This window comes from Oryza glaberrima, chromosome 12 (genome assembly GCF_000147395.1).
Source record: "Oryza glaberrima chromosome 12, OglaRS2, whole genome shotgun sequence".
Taxonomy (NCBI): domain Eukaryota; kingdom Viridiplantae; phylum Streptophyta; class Magnoliopsida; order Poales; family Poaceae; genus Oryza; species Oryza glaberrima.
In genome coordinates, this window is record NC_068337.1 from 16,784,385 (window position 1) to 16,800,331 (window position 15,947).

At 49.3% G+C, this 15,947-nt stretch overlaps 2 protein-coding genes and 1 pseudogene across 2 annotated transcripts; 2 read left to right on the forward strand and 1 right to left on the reverse strand.

Moving 5' to 3' along the window:
* Positions 1-438: 438 nt before the first annotated feature.
* On the reverse strand, positions 439-2,599 carry LOC127756915 (uncharacterized protein At2g34160-like). Its single transcript, XM_052282303.1, has 5 exons — positions 2,249-2,599; positions 1,635-1,683; positions 1,389-1,451; positions 1,175-1,239; positions 439-1,013 (listed from the first exon to the last, which is right to left on the reverse strand). The coding sequence occupies exons 1-5, from the start codon at positions 2,480-2,482 to the stop codon at positions 915-917; spliced, it is 510 nt and encodes a 169-aa protein (XP_052138263.1). The 5' UTR covers positions 2,483-2,599; the 3' UTR covers positions 439-914.
* A 31-nt stretch (positions 2,600-2,630) lies between these two features.
* LOC127756325 (uncharacterized) lies at positions 2,631-4,645 on the forward strand (annotated as a pseudogene).
* Positions 4,646-9,582: 4,937 nt separating this feature from the next.
* LOC127756326 (serine/threonine-protein kinase STY13-like) lies at positions 9,583-11,056 on the forward strand. Its single transcript, XM_052281696.1, has one exon. It carries the CDS (start codon positions 9,887-9,889, stop codon positions 11,054-11,056), a length of 1,170 nt encoding a protein of 389 aa, XP_052137656.1. The 5' UTR covers positions 9,583-9,886.
* The last annotated feature ends 4,891 nt before the right edge of the window (positions 11,057-15,947 follow it).

Sequence of the window (15,947 nt, forward strand, 5' to 3'; positions counted from 1 at the left end):
CATTTCATGTGAAAATCATGTAAAATATGAATAGCACGACAACGACTACATGTAACACAAAACATGAGAACGTTGCTATCTTGCGATTAAATATCTATCACAAACATCCTACCAATAAATCGACCACAACAACTACGAAGGCGAACAGTAACGAAGGGTAATCTCGGGCTTCATCCCCCAGTCCACCCGTCAAAAATATATTTATACAATTATACCATTCTAAAAAGGGAATTTGTAAAAATCACCTCATAAGTTACTTGATTGACATTTCACGTCATAAGTTATTTTCTTGCACGTACCATTCCTACTCAATTTTGTTGTAAAAACTACCCAGTACGCACGTTTTTATAAGCACATTATCGCTGACGGATAAGCCAATCCTGTCCAAGTTAGTTGAGATAACAAAAATGTTTTATCTACTGAAAAACTACTACACACCCAAATGGAAACAGAAGCATCACAATCACATGAAACCTCAGCCTTCCATTATGACAGTGACCTGTCTGTCTCTGTCCAAAAGCTTCATACATGAGCAAAGGAACATCGAACTGAAAAAGTAAGAGCTTAATTATAGGACTCCTCCAGTCCCAGCCTTAGGGACTGACCGAGATAAACTCTATTTCTACATCCACTAATTTCATCATCTCCCCGTACTGACGCAGTTGCAAATTTTGCTTAATTTCTTTTGAAGGTTTCAGTTGGACAGAGCTGCAAGGAAGAGGAAAGGACATAATTTTGCCTGCATAGTATGCATGCCTGACAATATTATGATCTATTCCTCCTTTGACAAGGACTAAGGTACCCCCTAGTTACTACTAAAATCAGATCATTGCTGCTGCCTCCCACTGTCTCAAGCATGGTTTGTTAACCTCTGGACATGGAGGCTCTGATCGATCAGAAGTTGGTGTTCATCATCAGACCTTGATCTCTTCCTCCGCGGATTTCGGGCGGTCTGATTTCTTGCTGGACATTATAGTGTTGAAGTTTTCTGATTTACAAAGAAGAATCTCAATCTGAGATAAGAAAAACAGACAGAGATAAATTGTTAGTTGTCAATATGGATTCAGGTAGAAGTTAAGAAGAATGGTGAGGATTCAGGTAGAAGTTAAGAAGAATGGTGAGTTCAGACAGAAAGGGAAAATGAACTGTTGACGCCAAGAAATCTTCATCTCACCTTGGCTTTACGGACAAGCCGCCCCTTCGATTCATCCTTGGTGCCAATGGTTGATGTCAGGATCTCTGAACAGGGAAGTTGGAAGAAGAGAATAAGTTTACCTCACTATTTTGATAAGTCGTAATGAATTTTTGTTTCAATAAGAAAGAAAGCTTGCGCATAGATTTGATTTTTGTAGACAAGTAGTAATTAGCAGGATAGAAAAGATGCTTACTCTTTTCAGTGGCCAGGCCATTGTTCTTGAGGATCTCAGCAACAGTCACCACCGTGCCAATTGCTGCAATAGAAGATACCTCAGAAAGATTCAGGTAAATATGAAATGACTTAGTAATTAAAAATAAGGATGTGCGAAAAATGCATATTACTTCAGATTTTATTATAGAGTGTCTGAATACATATATGCATCAGATGATCAGAAGGAAACTTAAGAACAAGTATTAAGTTTCTATGGATGCATTACCCATTCCCAGTGCAGAGAGCTCAACTTCGTCATAGTTCTGCATGTACCTCTGCATCCAGTATCCATATGGGTTTAGAGATGTCAGATAAATAATTTTCTAAACAAAAAGATGTGTTATGTGTACAAATTCAAAGAACTGATTAAACCTTAGAGATCATATATAGTTGCTCAATATTTTTCCCAGTTCTCAACAACAGGACACTGAAATTGAAACTTTTTTAATGCAATTCATTCATAATTCTCCCAGTTCTCAATATTCTTGTTGAATTAAAGATTTTACATTAGGAACGGGGCCAGATAAATAACATAGCAAAGATGGCAATTTCGGAGCAAGATAGAACACCAAAACAGTCAATAAAACTCAGATAAAATAAAATTGGATACCCCCTATTTCCATTTCTCTCATAAAGAACATTTCCTTGTTTCCCATATGGCCATATAGGAGTATCATTTTGTCATTGCATTGGTAGAGGCGGCAAATTCATAAGAAGGTTTTTTGTTTTGATTTAAATTTGTTTGACTGCTTCCACAAAATTTCACTCACAGTTTCCAATCGATTCTTCCCTAACAAAAATAAAAATAAAATCGAAGCTGCAATCACAAAATATATATACCTTGGCGAGGTTGACGTAGAAGTAGAGTGGCTTCTTGTTGGTGGAGACCTGGATCCGGTTCTTCTTCGCCGACGCCCCGGCCTCCGCCTCCTCCTCGTCGTGCTCCGCCTCCGCCGTCTCCTCCCCGACCATCGCCACCTCCTTCTCCTCCGGCCCCTCCTCCTCCTCCGCCACCGCCTCCGCCCTCACCACCTCCTCCACCACCTGCTCCTCCTCCTCCCTCACCGCCTGCATCGTGTCGCTCTCGCTCGCCGCCTTCCTATCTGGATTGAGAGAGAGAGAGAGAGGGGAAGGATCGATCGGAGAGGAGAGGAGAGGGAGAGAGGCTGCGAGTGGAGGCCACGTACGGGCGGTGGTGTAGAAGTAGGGAGTCACGTGGTTGTCCGGAGGCAGCGGTGGTTATTTCGAGCGCGCTCTCCTCCATCGATCTCCTCCCTCCTCGCCGCGCGTCTCTCCGCATCGTAGGCGTCAACTTCTCGGGCCGGGTTTCATTACTCGTACGTATAGGGCGTGTTTGGTTGTCTGGACCACACCTGGCTCGTACCTAGCCAGTAGATTTGCGTTTGTTTGGTTGCATGCGCTTATCCGATGGATGAAAAAGGCCCGCGGAGTCAGCTGAGGGGAAACGCTAGAATCGACCTTCGCTTGCACCCGCGCGTGCAGAACCCATGGATGGGGTCACCACCATCCCTCCTCTCCTCCTCCTCATTTGTTCCAAACCAGTGGAAAGCTAGGGTTCCGCCGACTCGCGAGTGGAGGGCGCTGCTCGTCGCGCCGTCCTCGCCGGCGGGAGGGCCGGTCGTCCGTCAGCATCCTCTCTTCCGTTGGTCATCCTCCCTCTCTTTCGCTCGCCGCCATCGCTTTCTTCCACTGGTTCACTCTCTCCGTCAAGCCGTTTGGTCTCTGCTACGCCCCTCTCTTTCGTCGACTCTCTCCGTTGAGCTCTCTGGTAAGGGCTAGGTTGGGCATCTCCTTCCCTTTCCCAGCCGATTTGTTTGGATTAGACCGTGTCCCCTTCATAAATATGCTAGATCTACTAAAAGCTGATATCTTTCTTAGTTGATTTCGATGGAATGAAATGTCTAGTGGCTTGCTTTTTTGTTCTAAGATGGCCAATGATGACTAATGTTGCTGATTTGTGATGCTTATGAACAGATTTTTCCTACACATATTCCTATTTTCCTGTTGATTTGTGTTATGCCATTGTATCTTTGCCTACAAATACAAGTTACTGGTAAGGCAAGATACAATAGTGCGTTCTTTTAAATTGATACTGACAGATACACACTTGATTAATAGTGCTTATTAGTGATGCATAAGAACAGATATGCCTGCACTTGACCTTATTCGATAAAGTCAGGCCACCAAACATGCCCTTTCTAAGTTTCTGTCTTTCTGTGATCTTTCTCAGTATTTTATAGTTCAAATGATCTTATCAGAACTGAGGCCACCTCTACACTTGAATTGAGCAGAATTTATAAGAGTACATGAACAGATTTTTCTACACTTGTTCTTTTTTCTTGCTGTTAGGCTGGGAAAGATGGCCAATGATGATATATGCTGCTGTTGTGATGCATGTGAATAGATTTTTGCTCTACACTTGTTCTCATTTTCTCGCGGTTTCTTTTTTCCTACATTTGGTCTTATTTTCCTTTTCCTTATACCTTTTCTTTTGCTACATTTGATAGATACTGGTAAGAACAGATACCAATGATAGTAGCTAATTCACATTCTTCATATATCTGAGGCCATTGTTCTGCAGTTATTTGCCTGTTGGAAATGAGGCTCAATGATGTCAAATTTCTGCACATATTTGCTACATTTTCGAGTTATTGATGTCAGGCAAATACTATCAAGTTCCTTGTTCATCTTTTGATATCAACAGATGTACTCATTTTTTTTGGTAACCACACTTGATTTTGACATGATCAAGTTTTTATATGAAACCGATACACTCTGCACTTGCTCCTTTGGTAAAGATAATACTACTATTAAGTGTTGATGCTCTTGCGACCTGATCTCTGCAACTCAGATCCTGTACTGTTTCAAAGGTACAGGTTATCCTGTTTACTTTTACTATGTTTCAGGAAAATGTGATAATGGAAAAACTTGTGAGATCAAGTGTAGATATACTAAGGTTGATGAGTTTGAAGCAATCTGTACAAAAGCTTGCAAGCAGAACATGGTTGATGAGTTTGAAGCAATCTGTACAAAAGCTTGCAAGCAGAACATAGCTGAAACAGATGGTTTAGTTTTGTATGCGGTTACTAATTTGTTTATCAAATTGGTTACTTGTAAAAAACTTGCCATGAGCACGTATATTTGTATGTTTGTTTTGAATTGTCAAATGTACCAGTGTCGTCAATAAAATTATGTACATGATTTTTGCTAGAATAATCACTCTTGCGTGTTCATCCAGGCCATTTCGTTACATTTGTTAAAAAAAATGATCATCAGTGCTGCTCATTGGTTAGGAATGAGCTTAGGAATATTAGTAGGTGGGCACACACCCAGAGTAACATAATTTAATCTATAACCTCTACGACGAATTAAACTTATCACACATAAATAGATTAGGGACTTGGAAAAAAGATCTTGTTTCACAAACTTTATGGGGTAACCTCACCACCCACAATAATAGGTATTTACACACAAGATATCTATCCAACCAAACAACATCTTCTGTATGCTACCATTCCATCCGCCCCATGCTGCAACCAACCAAACAACATCTCATCATATCCAGGTTCATCTCATCCAAGCAACCAAACATCTGCATGTGTATCCCCTAAACCAGGCTAAAACTTAGCCTGGATGAGGGAGATGAGCCAGACTAGAGGGATACGAGCAACCAAACACACCCATAGTTGGCCAAACGGCCCTGACGGCCCGGCCCACGGTAAGGGGTTTTGGTCCGGTCCAAGCATGGCACGGTCCGGCTGGTGTCGGGTCCGTGCAGAATAAGTTCATCTGAGGTCCCTTAACTTTACACCGAATCCAATTTTCGTCCTTGAACTCCGAAACCAGACACAATCGGTCCCTGAACTGTCAAAACTAGTGCGAATGAGGCCGCTCGGCGGTTTGGAAGGTGGTTTTGGCTGACGTGGCGTTTACGTGGCTGATTTGACTAGGTCTTCGTCCTACGTGGCATTGACGTGATAATTCTATCCCGGAAAAATAATAAAAACTGTGGACCCACATGTCAGTTACACAAAAAATAATAATTTAAAAATGGTGGGGCACACATGTCATCCTCACTCCTTTCTTCATCCCTCTCCCTTCTCTCTCTTCTTCCTCATCCTCACTATTCTCTTCTTCCCTCTCCCCTCTCTCTCTCTTCTCAGGGAGCGCGGAGCGAACGGTCGGGTGGGCGGCAGAGCAGGCGAGCGAGGCGGGCTGTCCGAGCTCCGGCGGCGGCGGCTCGGCGTGCACCGTGACGGGGATCCCCAAGATGGTGGACAACGGTGCCAGCGACGAGAGTCTCAATCGTGGGAGAGGAGGCGCTGCGGTGGCCAGAGCCGGGGTGGTGGGCGCCGCAGCGGGGGCCGGGGTGGCGGGGGTGGTCGGCGTGGCGGCAGGCACGAGTGTCTTGTTGTAGGAGACCGGTGGCGTGGTGGTCGGCGCCGCTGTGGGGTCCTGCACCGGCCGCATCCTCGCCCTCAGTACTGCCGCCACCGCCGTCGAACTCCATCTCCTTCTCGGGCGTGACGGCGATGGAGGGCGGCACCTTCTTGGCTCGCGTGGCGGCGATGGCGCTGGAGTGGTCGTCCTCATCGTCGGAGCCCGCGGTCGAGCGTGCTGACAAGGTTGCGAAGGACGACGACTAGTCGGAGAGGAAGGCGGCGGCGAGCCGCCTCGCTGAGGTCGCCGGCTGCTGTCAGTGTCCGAAGAAGAGAGAGAGGATAACGGGAAGAAGAGGAGGGCAATGAGGATGACATATGGTGGGTCCCACCATTTTTTTATCTTGTGTGTGAAACTGACATGTGGGTCCCACGAGTTTTATTATTTTTTCGGATCGAATTGTCACGTATGCGCCATGTCAGTTGAAGACCGAGTCAAATTAGCCACGTAGTCGCCACATCAGCCAAAACTGCTATCTAAACCGCCAAGGGACCTCATCTGCATCGGTTTTGATAGTTGAGGGACCCGTTGTATCTGGTTTTTTGGTTGAAGGACGAAAAATCAGATTCTTTGACAAGTTAAGGGACCTCAGATGAACTTATTCCGGTCCGTGCTAGCCTAGCCTGACCTTTGGGTCATGTCTGGGCCTTTGCCTCGGCCCGACGGGCCGGCCCGACACATGAAGGCAAAACAGATGATCGAGCCAAAATAGACTTATTCCAATCATATAAAGAACAACCCAAATAGATGAGGGATGCAAAATAGGCTTATTCTAGCTGTATAAGAGGCGGCCCAAAGAATTGAGGGGGCTAAATGGACTTTTTCCAAGGAAGAGCACTGTGAGCTTTTGAGACTTCGGGCCGACCTGGCATGGCCTGAATCTTATTGGATTGTGCCTGGACCGTTGGTGGAACAAGTGGGCGGGCTGTGCCGGCTCGACTGATCTCTGGCCCAGGCCCGATCATGCCTGGCCGGGCAGCCCGTTTGGCATCTATACTCGTATATAGGGCTGGTGGTAATGGGCTCATCTTTTTTGGGTCTACTATACACAACTTAAGTTATGGCTCCTAGAATTGCAAGGACCCTGTGTAGAAGCTCATGCCAGACTTTCTTAGAGAGGGGCTAACGATTTAGTACGACAGCCTCATTTTGCTAATCGCCCTCTTGATTCATATACAAAATTCCTAGGAATCGATTGGATCCAACTGCTTTTATTTTGTTGTTGGAATCCGTAAAGGAATAGTGCCTTCATTGAAACCTAGGTAGTTAAATTCAGTGTAGAGAAATCAAGATGCATATTACCTACTCCCTTCGTCCAAAAAAATCCCATTCCTAGCATATCAAGATGGAGATAGTGAAGAGTGAGAATGACTAAAATGCTCTTAATGGTTAAAAAAATAGTAAAAGTGATATGTAGGTAAATGCTAAGGGTAGATAGAATGATATAAGTTGATTTTTTATGGGACAAAATTTAAACTTTAGAAATTGAGTTTTTTTAGATGAAGGAGGTAAGTGGAAGTCACGTATCATCAAGACGGACGACTAGCTTGACATCTCGATGGATTGCATGGAGGAAGCAGAGCAACAAAGTTGATATGATCCCTTAGCACTCAAGGCGACGGTAAAAACATGGAAAAAAAGAGATACGAGGAGGGTGGGCAGTTTATTGTCTACTCCAAAAAGAGCAACTGTTAGACAAGCGGCCATTTTTTAATGCGAAGGTGGAATGGGATCTAGGCGGCCAAGCATCTGCTAGGAGTTTCATTTTCACAAACAGCCACAACTCTATAAGGACATCCACAATGTGAGCCACCTCTAGAGTGTCCTCACTAGTTGAGGACACTCATAGGGGAACTCAGCTCGCAATGGTGGACATCTCTGAATGGGTTCCTCAAAATCTAAAGCAACTGGATGAAGGTACTCAACCCTACAATGGGTGTTCCAAAACAAAAACCCACAGTGGGTGTTTTCCTATCCTAACCCTCTCTTCTCCCCCCATTCTCTCTCCTCTTTTTTCTCCGTCTCTTTCTCCTCCTCTTCTTTTTCTTCACTCCCTCCACCGGGTTTCACTCCCTCCGCTCGGTGGCGTCGCCGTCCTCGATCCCCCTCCCTCTCCCTCTCTTTCCCGCGAGCGCCACCTTCCTCCTCGCCCTCCCCAGCCGCCGCCGCTTTCTCCTCTCTCTCTCGCCCTCTTGTTGCCGCCGCTCTCTCTCTCATTTTTCGCCGCCGCCTCTCTTACTCGCCATCGCCGCCGGCGGCTGGAGGGGGCAAATCCGGCACCGTCATGGGCGGATCTGGCCCCCCTGCGGCCAGATCGGGCAGGAGACCGTGGCATGCCGGTGGTGGTGGGCGCGGTGTGGGCAGAAGAGGCCGAGGCGCAGGCGGAGTCGTCGCCGGGTCATCGTCGTCGTCTCCGTCATGGAAGCCGAGCCCGTCGCTGGCTGGTGGCCGCCGGCCGCCGCGGCGCGAGGAAGCTGTCTCCGCCTGTCGCCGGCTGGTGGCCGACGGCTACCGCGGCGGATCCTCGTCGTCGTCGCCTCTCTCTCCTTTCTCTCTCTCTCTCTATCTCTCGTCGCCATGCCATCGGTGAGGGGAAAAAAGGGAACACCGGGGGAGGAGGCAGGAGATGGGGCACCGGGTCGCCGCAATACGTAGCCTTGAGGGAGTGTCTCCGGAAAAAGCGAGCTGAGAAGCTAGAGGCGTGCGTTCCCCGCGTGGGGGTCGCGCCTCTCTCCAGGGACACGCCGCGCGGACGGACAGCGGACGGCGTGAGCGGGGGGATGACCCAGGGGCACCCATTGTGGATGGCCTAAGGTTCGATCAGGAGGAGGCATAATTATGACTCGTGTCCTGCCACCATGGGCCGATGGCCTGTATCCTCCTCTACCTCCAATATAACATAAGAACAAAACCCTGCGTCGGGAACATGTGATGCCCCCTTGTACATTCCCACCAGTCTCCACATGTTAAGTCATTAGATTCATGCTTGACACCACCATAGTTCCATACCTGGAACTGGCGTTCTGGACAACATGGTCATTCGCTGTTAAAACTGATCACATCATTGAGTTCACAACTCTCGGAAACACATTTTTGAATAAGATGTTCTCATTGATCATTCCACATAGCATGACATCCATCTCCTCTTATCTAGGGATGCAAGCGGACCGACCCGCAAACCCGCTTATAGGTGTAATTAGTGGGTAACCCGCATATTAACTCGCAGGTTACCTACTAATTTGATCTATAAATAGGTTTATGTATTGATCCATTTGCATTTCTAGATACGGTAAGCTAGGCCACGACGTGAAAACTCATGAGTTACCAGTTAAATATATAAGTAGATTCACGGGTCGGCCCACATGCATCCCTACTCTTATCCCACTATTTGGATTCTTAAGATTTTTGCTTGTTGTACTTTACGTGCTCGCGATGGACGAATTAAGGCCGCGTTCGTCAGAAGTGATGTGGATAGCTTTTGGAGCGCAATCTGGTGTCGTCTGGTGTTTGAAAATCCAAAACCCCCAACAGGTCACCTTATCGCTTGGAATTTTCGGATTTTCTAAAAAAAATTTGAATTTGATCGAAGTTTATTCAAATACAATCAAAATTTATTATAATTTCTCGAAATCTCAAAATTTCGTAAATTTCAGTGCCACCGAAATTTTGGCCGAAATTCGAAAGCGCAGCCCGTCCCCCTACTGGTGTGCGGGAGCGGGACACGGACACGCTAATCCGATCCGGTGTCGTAATGTATCTGGAGACGTACGTACGGGGTACGGATTCGTGTATTCTGTACTCCGAATACATCAGAAACGATTCGAATCTACTAGTACGGACGCGGTACGGATTCGTGTATTCCGTATTCGAATCTAGGAGTAGTACAGTAACTAGCACCACCACTTCCACGCGTATAAATACAGGCCACGTACGCCCGTGTCTAAACCGCTTGCCGAAAAATCCCGCGAGACAAATCGAGGCGACGCGCGCGTTCGAGAGCTCGTTCCCGCGACATCGATGGCGTCGAGCAGCAGCAGCAGCAGCGACGATCTCGCCGCGAGCACCATCGACCTCGCGCTCGAGGAGAAGCTCGCCGCCAACGCGCTCGGCGGCGGCAATGGCGGCGCGGAGGAGGAGGCGGCGGCGTGGGAGATCGACCTGTCGAAGCTGAGCATCCGCTCCGTCGTGGCGCAGGGGTACCACGGCACGCTGTTCCGGGCGGACTACGGCGGCCACGACGTCGCTGTGAAGGTGCTCGACTGGGGGGAGGACGGGTACTCGACGCCGGAGCAGATCGCCCACCTGCGCGCGTCGCTCGCCGACCTCGCCGCCGTCTGGCACTCGTTCGAGCACCCGAACGTGGCGCGCTTCTTCGGCGCGTCCATGGGCACCGCCGACCTCAACATCCCGGCCAACACCACCTCCTCCGCCACCGCCGGCGGCGGCGGCGAGCAGCGCAACACCGGCGAGAAGCCGCTGCCGGACAGGGCGTGCTGCGTGGTGGTCGAGTTCCTCGGCGGCGGGACGCTCAAGAAGTACCTGATCGAGCACTACCGGAGCAAGCTCCCCTACGGCGAGGTCGTCCGCCTCGCGCTGTCCATGGCGCGCGGCCTCAGCTTCCTCCACGCCAACAAGATCGTCCACCGCGACGTCAAGACGGAGAACATGCTCTTCCTCGGCGGCGGCGGCGGCGGCGGCGACCTCAAGATCGCCGACTTCGGCGTGGCCCGCGTGGAGGCGCGCGACCCGAGGGAGATGACCGGCGCGACGGGCACGGTGGGGTACATGGCGCCGGAGGTGCTCGTCGGGAAGCCGTACAACCGCAAGTGCGACGTGTACAGCTTCGGCATCTGCCTGTGGGAGACGTACTGCTGCGAGATGCCCTTCACGTTCGGGCTCGGCGTCGCGGAGGCGTCGGCGGCGGTGGCGCAGCGGGGGATGCGGCCGCCGATCCCGCCGTGCTGCCCGCCCGCCATGGCGCGCGTCATGGCGAGGTGCTGGGACGCCGACCCGGCGGCGCGGCCGGAGATGGAGGAGGTGGTGCGGATGCTGGAGGCGCTCGACACGAGCAATGGCGGCGGGATGGTGGCGCCGGGGAAGATGAAGAAGAAGAAGAAGACGACGACGAAGAAGAAGAACAATGAGGAGAAGATGCCAGGGTGCTTCTGCTTCTTCGGTCGCTCGTAGATTTGTTTTTCACCTGCATTGGCAGCTTTTTCTTTTTCAAGTCGTGTCTACTGACTACTACTAATAAGTTGTAAGTAATGAGCAGTTGTAATAAGTTGTACTTCTTGTCTTAGTTTATAGTGTTAGCTACTAGACGTCTGTTTCATGTTATTGTTATAAGCTATTTTAATTTTCTTTCTAACTAAATTTTAAGTTTAATCAAGTATATATAAATATATAATAATATTTTTAATACACCGTCTTGATGCCCACCTCCTCCATAGTACCCACTTGTCGATATCAGCTCTCTTTTAAGCCCATCGTCTTTTGGATTTGATGGCCACCGATGCTCTTGAAAGAGAGTTGACATCGACATGTGGGTACTGCACAACACCCTTCCCTAACCCTAGCTCTCACAACCCACGTATAACGCATCACACGGTCGATTGATTGTTCCTCCTAAAATCTAGGAAGCGTACTGTTGTTTCATATCTATAATCTATATCATATATCTGTAACGATCATATTATGTTTGTACTCGTATAAAGTTTCTATAATCCACGCGTAACTTGGCCCTACCTATACCCATATTCAGGAACGAAATGAACATAGGAAGGAGAGTCATGGCTATCGGGTCGTGCAGATGCCGCAAGGGACAAAAAAAAAATGGAGTAACGATCAGAAAATTACCAATTTTTTAAGTAATTACGATATAAAGCTAGGTCGATCTTGGCCGTTCCATGGTATAAAAATTAATTGGATTCCACCTGTATAAAATTCAAATAAGCCAAAACCTTTAATATTGATGGTGGAGTACTTTGCAATTCAAATTTGTGATTAAAGCCTTAGATTTAGGGGTTGTTTAGATGGGATTAAAAATTTTTAGTTCCTATCACATCGGATATTTGGACACTAATTAGAAATATTAAACGTAGACTAATTCGCGAGACGAATCTATTGAGCATAATTAATTCATGATTAGCCTATGTGATGCAACAATAAATATGTGCTAATTATAGATAAATTAGGCTTAAAAATGTGTCACGCAAATTAGCTCTTATTTATATAATTAGTTTTGTAAATAGTCTATATTTCATACTCTAAATTAATGTTCAAACATCCGATGTGTCAGGAACTAAAGTTTAGTCCCTGGATCTAAACACCACCTTAGTGTCTCCATAAAGGATTTGGAATAAGTTCACTTTGACCCCTTAACTAGTGGCCGAATCTGTTTTGTATCCCTCAATACTTGATATTTCGACACCCCAATTATTAAAACCGGTGCAATTTGACTTCCTCGGTGGCTTTGGAGGGTGGTTTCGCTAACGGCCTATGTGGTGGTGTTGACCTGGCATTAGAGATGACAATGGGGACCCACGACCTGAAACCCGATGGGTTTTTACTCTATTAGGAGCTAATCATGTTCTAATTCTTATACCCATGGGTCTACTGACGGATGAAAACTCTTACCCGTTAGGTACGTGGGTATGGGTCCGTTCTTTACCCACCCGTACCCACCAATCCGTGAGTGAAAAAACCCATAGATTGAGCCTAAAACTATGAGTAATATAAGTCCTGACGACTACTAAAGATTTAGTATAAAACTCCTTTCACATCTTAAGCGTTGTTCTAGTCTAGTTATATGAAATTATTATTTGATTTGTTTATTATATAATGTGGTTGTATAATTTTTTACTCGCCTTTAAACACTAATGTTAATAGCATTGTTGTTAGATAAAATATTGATGGTTTACAGTTCTAATATGGCTAATTAGAATACAAAACTAGAAATGTACAAGTTAATTGTATGGGTATGGGTACCCGTTACCCGCACAGGTGTGGGTATGGGGATGATTTTGTACCCGCGACGGGTGTGGGTATTTAAGTGGGAATATTTAGTCATCGCGGGCGTTGGTACGGGGCAAGGGAACCCGATAGGTATGCACCCGTTGCCATCTTTACCTGGCATTCGTTCCACGTGGTATTAACGTGGGATCTACATGTAAAGTTCCCATTCATCTGTCCCATTTCCTTTGCTTCCTCTGCTCCCGCACGCCAAGAGCATCGCTGTTCATCCCTCGCGCGCCCGCTCACGCTCTCTCGTCCACGACCCCCCCTCGGGGCCCACGACCACACCTCTGCCATGGAGGCGGCGGCTGCCACCGCCACCACCTTCTCCCATCTGCGTGTTCCTTACCGGCGGCCTGCTCTTACCTGGAGGTCGGAGATGGACAAGCTGAACAGGGTGTTCAAACACGGTAGGCATGCGACATGAAGTTGTGGCCAAGCTTCACTTGTCTGCCGCCTGCTGAGTCCGCGGTCTGCCACCGTGCCAGTCCACCGTCACCGTGGGGTTCGACGTGCTAAGCGGGCTGCTCGCCTGCCGGCCCCGCTCACCACGGTGGACGTGCTCTGGTGCGCGCGGTTCACGGAAGCTGACATACCGCCCACCCGTACCCCTATTCCAAACCCACTAGCAACATTGCTGGCCGGCCCTCCAACAGCCGCCTCCCACGCCGCTGCCATCGCCGGCCATGGCTGCTATTCCTCTTCCTCGTCTTCACACCACCTCCACCCTCCCTTCCCTAGTCCGGCTCGCCACCACCACCCTCCCCCGGTCTGGCTCACCACCGGCGTCCTCCCTAGGTCCGGTCATCGCTCGAGAGGGGGAGAGGCGTCGAAGGTATTTCGCAACGCGGTCGACGAGGAGGTGTGTCGGAGGCGTCTCGCGACACGGTTGGTGGGGAGGGGCGTCAGGCCGTCAGCAGAGTCTATCTGGAGTAGGTAGGCCGGGAGGGGCGCTGGTGGCGTTGCGCGCGAAGGTGGGGCGTCGGTTTCAATGGCGGCGCACGCTGCGGTTGGCATGAGAGGGAAGGTGCAGCTATGACAGGAAAGGGAAGGAGCGGAACGACGATGCTTACGGTTAGGCGACAGGTGGCGTTGCGTGCGAGAGGAAGAGGAGAGGAGTCGTGCGTGGCAGCGTGGGGTAGGGGTGGGCGTGGAGTCAACGACGCCGTTCGAGGTAGGGTTCCAGCAACAACGCCACCTGGATTCCCCGCCTCTTGCCAGTCGCCGGCTCGCCGCTGCTCTGTCCCTTGCCCGCATGCCGCTGTCGCCGCTTGGTGCCGCCACTACCACGCCGGCCTAGGTGAAGAGAAATGGGGAGAGAGATAGGGGGAAAGAAGGGAAGGAGAGAGGATGATGTGGGTCCCACATGTCAGTGGGTCCCATAATATTTTTTTTATGAATGACAAATTGGTCCCACATATTTTTTAATTCTATAATGCCGCGTAAGCGTCACCTCAACACCACGTATAATGAAGACTAGGTCAAGACCGCCACATCAGCGAAACCGTCCTCCAAAACCGTCAAGAGAGTCAAATTACACCGGTTTTAAGAATTTTGGGGAGGGTGGGGGAGGGGGCAAGATATTTGGTACTATGGTTCAAGGATGTATGAATGAGATTCAGCCACTAGTTAAGAGAGTCCAGGTGAACTTATTCCAAGGATTTTTTATCTGAACAGTTGGGCCAGCTTGTATTCAATTTTAGCAGGAATAAGTTCACTTTGGGTCCCTCTATTTGTCGCACAGTCCGATTTTCATCCCCTCATCGCAAAACCGGATACGATCAATCCCCCAACTTACGAAACCGTTTAAATAAGGTCCCTCGGCGGTATTTAGTCTAGTTTTGGCTGTGGTGGCGCCTACGTGGCTCCTTTTGACTAGGTCTTTGTCCAACGTGTCGTTGACGTGGCGCTTATGTGGCAATTAGATCTGAAAAAAATAATAAAACGTGTGGGACCCATATGTCAGTTTCACACACAAATAATAAAAAAATGTGGGCCCATGTGGACCCACACGTCATGCTCACTACCTCTTCTCTCTATCCCCCCTCTCTCTCTGTCCTCTCTCTCCAGCCGCCGGAGCGGGGAGGGCGTCTCTTGCCGACGCCGGAGTCCCTGATGAGCAGGATCTTGAAGTTGCCCTCGTGCCCACCACCGCCGTTGCTCCCCGCCCCCGGCGGCGCGGCCCACAACGCCGGCCGTTGGTCGAAAATTCCCCATTCCAAAACCCCAATCGCGTTGAATTGAGTGAAGCCGTGAACGGTGCGGGTGCGGCGTCCAGGCTAGGCGGCGAGCCTCTGTAGACTGCAGGCCGGTGTGGCGGTGCTTGCCCGCTCCTAGTGCCAAGGTGCCACCTGGCCTGCACGGCTGTGCGCCTGCGCGCAGCAGCCCAGCTCCAAGCCGAGTAGGCAGCAACACCAACAAGTTAGCAAGGGCAAGGCAGCAAAGCAACTAGCCCGATTTAGCACAAATGGATAGAAAGGGGAAGGGTTAGGAAAGGCTTTGGCATCATAAAAATGTAACATTTGTTGAGTATTTGACAAATGACAAGTGAAAACATTGCAATTTGCAAAAGTATAATGAACAATTTTTCATTGATTCACATGTCTGTAATTTTCCGTAATTTTGCTTGTAGATTTGAAGAGCTAATTCACCAGGTAGTCCAGTAATTGCCGAGCAGTATGCTTTCATTCCACAGCACGGCGGGGGAGAAGTCGCACGACCTCGACGGCGCCCGACGGAGGCCTGCACGTACAACACGGCAGCCATGGTTGGCGTCTTCTCTAAGCTCATGGAGGTCGAAGTGGAGCGCGGCGCCTCTGCCCGCTCCGCTTCGTCGCCGGCGACGTGCAGGCCGAACTCAAGACCCTGGTCGATGGCCTCGTCGCCAACGGCAACACCAACATCAAGGTGGACGCCGGCACGCACCCGCAGACGGCCACAAGCCACGGGCGGCTCCTCTGCACCCAACGGTCGGTGCCCCGCGCCCCTCCGGCCACCGCCGCGCTGCGACTTCTCCCCCGCCGGCCGACAGCTCCGCCCACGACGCGCCGCTTCACCCCTCGTC

Coding starts and splice junctions, on each gene's coding strand:
- LOC127756915 (XM_052282303.1), bottom strand. CDS start 2,482: ATGCAGGCGGTGAGGGAGGAGGAGGAGCAGGTGGTGGAGGAGGTGGTG. Junction 1,240..1,388: donor TGGCCTGGCCACTGAAAAGA/GTAAGCATCTTT, acceptor TTCCCTGTTCAG/AGATCCTGACATCAACCATT. Junction 1,014..1,174: donor GGCTTGTCCGTAAAGCCAAG/GTGAGATGAAGA, acceptor TTCTTATCTCAG/ATTGAGATTCTTCTTTGTAA.
- LOC127756326 (XM_052281696.1), top strand. CDS start 9,887: ATGGCGTCGAGCAGCAGCAGCAGCAGCGACGATCTCGCCGCGAGCACC.